Here is a 6,271-nt window from a genome sequence, read left to right on the forward strand (position 1 = left end):
TGGGGGTCTGGGAACAGTGGCACCAGAAGGCAACACAAGGAAGGAAAGAGCCAAGCTGAGCACGGAGCTTGTTGGGGGTAAGGGGGGGGACCGACAGCGTATCCCACCCCGCGTTATTGGTGCCTCACATGGGTATAGGTCACTGCACAGGAGGGCTTCAGGGGTAACTTCATCCTCCTGAAGGTCTGCGTTATTCTTAGCTGAGCTCTGTACACCAGCTGCTCTAGCAGGCCTTTTTTGGCAGTTCAGGGTGGGGGTGGAGGGGGTGCAAGATCGTTTAGCTGAGCGGAGCACCCCTACTGGTGGGGCACCAGCCTGCACGCAGCCACCAAACTGGAACTGATCAGGTTGCTAAGATCAAGAATGGACAATGACATCAGTAAAAGTTCTCCTTTCAGCACAACCACCCAAACCTGGATTATGAGTCACAGCAAATTAGAGGCTTTTTTCCTTTTCTTTCATAGAATTTAAGGTTTTATGTTTGGATTTGTTCAGCAGCTGCAGCTTTTTTCCAGAATTATAAATGACCGCACCAACAAACAAATCCATTCATACGTGTCACATAAATGTATACAATAAAAAACACTCCCTTGAGCATTTTAACCCGCTGCGTCTCATACCACAAGTACACAGATATACCTTGAAAGAATACTGCTTGCAACAAGGAAAATACACCAACTGAGGCATTCTAAAATACCCTGATAAATACAAAATGGCAATTCTGAGATCTATATGTGTTTACAAATATTTTTCATTTCAATGCATTTAAATGATGGGCACAAGATGTCTCACTCTTCAGTATGAAGTCAAATATTTCATGACTTAAGTATGCTGAAAACTGGATGAGGACTTGGCTTCAGGACTATTTGTGATGTCACAGATCATGTTCTTAATCCAGTCGCTTTTTAGAAAGTATCGTAACCTTTATCGACGACTGTCATCGCGGCTCTCTGGGGTCGACCTTTATATCGTTCTGCAGACCGAATTTCAAACATTTGACTGCAAGACCAAGAACAAAAACACGTTTGACCGGAGGGGAACTTTTAACATATTTTACTGTACATATAACAGGAGCTTTTATTGACTCAGTTCACAAGTTTCTCTCAAAGACAAAATAATCAACTTGGGTAAAATATCAACTATACATACACACATGCATAAACACGGTTGGGGGTTTAGGGTGTAGCTGCCACACTGGGGGCTGCAGGCCTGATGATGAGGGTGAGCTCCATCGGTACAGGAGGAGGAAGAAACTTCTCCTCCCTCAGCAGCTGCAGTAACAAATCCTCCGTGTCCTGCGGCCAGCGGTACACACGCGTATTCTGAAGCCAACCGGGGATGTGTTTCTGTGTGTGTGTGTGTGTTTTTTTAAACAGATACATCATACAGACATGAGAAACATAAAACTCAACATTTGAATGTAGAAATGCTGCTAGAATGCTTCTAACCTGGGTTGCGTTGAGGAAGAGAACAGGTATGAATCTGTAATTCAAGCTGCCTTGCTGGATGAATTCATGTTGCATCTGATAAGAGTTAGATTTTTTTTTTAAATGATCATTCAGCACTTTGATTCAGAATCGTATCTTATTTATGCAAGAACTGTCTTACCATGGAGTGAATATATTTAATGTGCAGACCGTGATTGTCCACCACAGAGTCTTCAATATCAGCTTTATACTTTGGGCTGATGGCAATGATAATCAGAGTAGAAGGCTGTTAAGAAAACATACATTTCAGACTGGAAATACAACTTTGACAATAGAAAAGTAACAGGTTAAATCATTCTGGAACATCCCATAGACCAAAACTCTTAGTTAATATCAAAACATTCACCCAACTCTCACACCATTACGCCACGTTGGCTGATTTAGTCTTTTCTGTCTTTTGTCTTTTTTGTCTGGACCTAAAAACTTAGATGAGTTATTAAACTTTGTGTTATTCATCACTTACATCTCTCAGGAAACTATCCTCCCACCTGTTAATGTCCATGCATCTATTGGGGTTGTCAGATATGTCAATCTGTGAAATTAAAGTCACTTTTATCAGGACCCAGAACAGCTTTAAATAAGATTTTTGCTTTGATATGGAGGAAGCTTACAGCTGCGTGGAAACCATGTTTGGTGAGAAATTCTAGGAGGGCAACCATCTCTGAAGATGCATCCGAAGAATAAGTTATAAAAACGTTTCCTGAGAAGAAAATAAATCATGAATCAAAATAAAACTCAGTATTTTGTCTCCATTCTTTATGTTAGTTAAACTCAAGTGACGACTGCTGTCCGATCATCTGTGATCGCATTCCAATGCTGTCATTTTTTTTGTCAGCCTTATGTAAAAAGAGTCTGTATGTTTCAGATTTGAGTGAAAATGTATAAATCATGACCCTCTGTTTGGTTTATCGCCGTATTGCAACAATGAAATGAGTTCAAATAGAAGCTGGACTGATAGAAAGAACTGTTAAATGTCTGATAAACGCCACACACATCAGGGAAGCGGCGTCATCCAGCTGAGGGGCTGCAACTACACTTGGAGGTTGCCGTGGTGATGCTGACTGCTTAATTTCTATTGAATGAGACAAAGATTCGGCTGAGAGACACATCTAGACCTCCGGACGATTACTCAGGATTTAACAACCGCAAATTACAGTTCGAGCTTCCTTCTGTGACTCGAAGGTTGATGGAGCAAAATGCGTCTAGATGCTTTCATTTTGAGCACACATTCTCCCAGAGAAAAAGAATCATAAAGTGAGGGGAAAGTTCATTTTTGAGACCGTTTCCTCTTTGAACATTCAGTCAATTACATGCCCTTGGAAAGTTAACGAAAGCCCCCCCCCCCCCCCAAAAACCCAATTTGCATATCTTGATTGAAATCGACACCAAAATGATTTTCCTCCAACACCCCATCAACAAATTTCCAACATCCAAGACAGAGGTACGGACAGACGGACGGACGCCGGTGTTAACATCACGTCCTTGGCGATAGAAGGAAAAAAAAACGTAACAAAATTAACTCAGCTCACCTCCGAGCTCCTAAACAGGCCTAGCAGGTTTGTGAGGGCATCATAACACACCCTCCTCCCTTTATAGAGATTAGATAAGTGTCCCATGGAAACACTGCTGCTGAAATTTCCTCCTGCTGTCCAACAGAACCCGCATGCAAATTCTTTCAAACAGCTTACTCACGACACTCATGAGGGAGACTGATGGCTCTTCCTCTCTCTGCTGGAGGTGAAGCCGAGGCCTCTGAGCTCACAGCCGTCACGCTCACCTGTGACACGGTCTCGACAGGTGGGATAGAGAACTCTGGAACATTTACAGAGACCCCTCCGTGGGCGGCACTGTCGTTCACAAAGCTATCATGAAGTTGCAGCCTTACGCGGGGATAAGAGAAAGGCCATTAAATTCAGTCATGCAGAAACATGATGCATCTGAGTAAGAACTAAATTAGAGAGTGGCACAGCACCTGGTTCAGTTCATTACACAAATAGTGGGTTTGAAGGATAAGAGGGTAATTACTGGCTTCGGTAGGGAGAGCCCCTATAAAAACACATCGGCTGTGTTTTATCTCCTCCACCCTGAAACAAAGTAGATTTGTTTTTACCAGTTTTGGTCCGTGCAGGGACCTCTGTAGTGGTGACATGGATGACGATGGTGCTGACTGACACTGTACAGTCTTTCTCCTGCAGAGAGATAATCCCAGACATCCACGGGGTGTGGAACATCTGTGCAGAGAATTTCAACATGACAATGATGAACGATGAAGCTCTCTGAGAGCTGGTCGACAAGAAAGTAAATACCTGGAATACACACCAGAGAGAAGGATGTAGCAGTACACATCTAAGACAGCTCAAAAAGCAAAACTCCGCCCCCCTCAAAAAAAGTGTATTTTGCCTTCAAATATTCCCCAAAAATGGTTTTAATTCCGTAGCTGTGCCACAGAATGCAGAAATAGCCAGTCATGCATCTTGAAGCTTATGAGGAGCCTGACAACCAACAACTAATAACAGGAAATAATTGAGCAAAACATCTATATTCTAAACTTTGAGTCTGGTGTCTGGTATAATTTACATCCTCTATATTCAGCTGCATGCTCAATAATCCACAAACACTCTGATTGAGTACACGACAAACAAACTATAACATTTGCTGTTTGTTGGAACCATAAACCAGCATGAGCGAGTTGATTCAACTGAATACACACTTGTCTAAGCTGAGCCTAGGGTTGGATAAAGAGGACGTGGATTATAGTGGATGGTGTTTTTAAAGATGTTTTAGGGCACTTTCATTCTTGTTAGTAGCAGGTCTCCATTAGCGTCAAGCTAAATACACATGACCGGCACGTTCTGCTTTCTAGAGTCTCAAAGACGAGTGAGGCAGCACTTTAAAAACAAAAAAAAAACCCTCTTTGTCAGCTCAAGGCACCTGTTTGTGATTCATTGAAATACAATTTTATTTTAAATCTAGCATTTTATGTTACCGATACAAAATGTGTAAAAAGTAAATAATAACAGAAAAGTCAAAAAACAACATGATTAATATTTTCTGGATCTTTGATTTTAAATTTATTTGCGTCAATTCATTTTTAAAATGTCACATATTTTTTCAACCAAATAATCTTTATAAGGCTTTGTTTTTCCTTTCCTCCCTCTTTCATTACTTATTTACCCTCAGTATGTCTTCAGGAATGCTGTCACCTTTATATGATAAAGCTGAAAAAATACTTTTTTCCTCACCGTAGTTGTGAATGTTGTGGTGAGGAAGGCCGAGACCTTGCAGCTCGTCCTCAGATCTCAACGGCAAAGGAGCCTCAAGTTCCTCTTCAACATCACTGTGATGCTGATAATTGTTGTCGTTGCTCCCTCTGAGATGTAAGCAAAGATAATTATTTTCCTTTGAAATAATTCAAACCATCCTCTACAAGTTTTACCCCACTTACCTTTGTGTATTTCTAAATGCAGGTTGTGTTGTGTCCAGCGGCTGGTGTCCACAGCTGTACCAGCTGCAGCCTGGTCCTCTAAGGTTCAGCTGCCTTCTGTCTGCACCGGGTTGCTGGCAGCAGCCATCAGGGCGATGGTGATGGAGATTCATCCTGGAGGGAGTCTTTTCTCAAACTGCCAGCTGTCTTTGCTACATCCGCTCTAAATACTGTGCAAGACGAGCTGGCTGACTCCACCTTTTGTCCACCTTTATGTAACCTTTGCTCTGCGTCCATGAAAGAAGTTGAATCTACCGCAGCAAGGAGGTGAAACATCAAATTGACCTTCAGTTTGTGAATAAACTGGGTGAGGAGACAAATACGCAAATGAAGATTTGCCATATGGTTTGGATAGGGTTGAACTATTTATTAGAATTATTCTCAAGGAAGTAATTCACACGTAGTCACACACCACTTGCACATGTATCGCAAATTGTCTTTCTTTTTTAAACCAGTCAAAAAGGACACACGGTGAATAGTAGTCGTAACAATGACCTACCTGTTATTTGCTGGATTCTTTACAGTCCTGTGGGTGCAAAGGCTTGTGTGTGTGTTAGAGCCTGCTATATGCAAATTCTTCATGCTTCAGCTGCATCCAATCAGAGCCAAGAAGGTACCATTTGTGTTGCTTAGCCAGACCAGCCAGAAAAGAAAAGTTTAGTTGAGGTGGATTACATTCCGAAGTGTATTATACGCCATGTGGTCTCTCTAAAAGCGCTTACAATGGCGAAACTTATGAGGTTTCTAGTCGCGGGAGACACAGCGAGTTAATAAAAGGGTTGACAACAGGTTAAAGGCAGATACAAATCTAGACAGTCAAATGCTGTGAGAAGATCCTTCGACGACATCAAAATAAAGAGCTTCTCTCTGTCATGCCGTCTGAAGAGCGCTCACAGCTCTCTACCTGCCATGCGGACACCTATGAGGTGATTTGCATATAGTCTTAGTTTAGTCATGTTGTCTTGAACTGCAGCCTGAGGGAGAAAAAGAAACACACTGACTCAATACAGACATCCGTCGTTTCGGCTTACGTGCGCTCGGTGATGGATTTCTCTTCTGACAGGATTGACAAAACTGATGAAGAAAATACAGGCCTGTGGTGCTTGATGCGAGAAGTTTAAAGAAGAAATCTTTAAACTTACAAATGTTCAGTTGGTTGGAAGTGTTCAGTTCACTAGATGGCGAGATTGTTTATTTCAAAACCAGTTGTGTACAATTAACAGACAGGGACAATAAATAATACAGAGACGCGTAGGGGAAAGAAAATGAGTTTCGCTCATTCTTCTCCACCCTCCCCCCC

General features: G+C 42.0%; 1 protein-coding gene across 2 annotated transcripts; it reads right to left on the reverse strand.

The window, feature by feature from the left end:
• Positions 1-1,011: 1,011 nt before the first annotated feature.
• On the reverse strand, positions 1,012-6,262 carry LOC147246395 (uncharacterized). 2 transcript variants are annotated; one of them, XM_086183489.1, is made up of 10 exons: positions 5,471-6,262; positions 4,933-5,222; positions 4,730-4,857; positions 3,598-3,718; positions 3,180-3,367; positions 2,099-2,187; positions 1,976-2,019; positions 1,609-1,684; positions 1,449-1,523; positions 1,012-1,346 (listed from the first exon to the last, which is right to left on the reverse strand). In XM_086183489.1, exons 2-10 carry the CDS (start codon positions 5,082-5,084, stop codon positions 1,176-1,178), a joined length of 1,044 nt encoding a protein of 347 aa, XP_086039615.1. In that variant the 5' UTR covers positions 5,085-5,222; positions 5,471-6,262; the 3' UTR covers positions 1,012-1,175. The 2 variants fall into 2 exon arrangements, with proteins under 2 accessions (XP_086039615.1, XP_086039614.1); XM_086183488.1 differs by having other exon boundaries at positions 1,018-1,346; positions 1,609-1,713; positions 1,951-2,019; positions 5,471-6,259.
• Between the last annotated feature and the right edge of the window lie 9 nt (positions 6,263-6,271).

Source organism: Aulostomus chinensis, chromosome 17, assembly GCF_037954235.1.
Source record: "Aulostomus chinensis isolate RoL2024-O1b breed Wild chromosome 17, RoL_Achi_v1.0, whole genome shotgun sequence".
In the NCBI taxonomy this organism is placed as follows: Eukaryota; Metazoa; Chordata; class Actinopteri; order Syngnathiformes; family Aulostomidae; genus Aulostomus; species Aulostomus chinensis.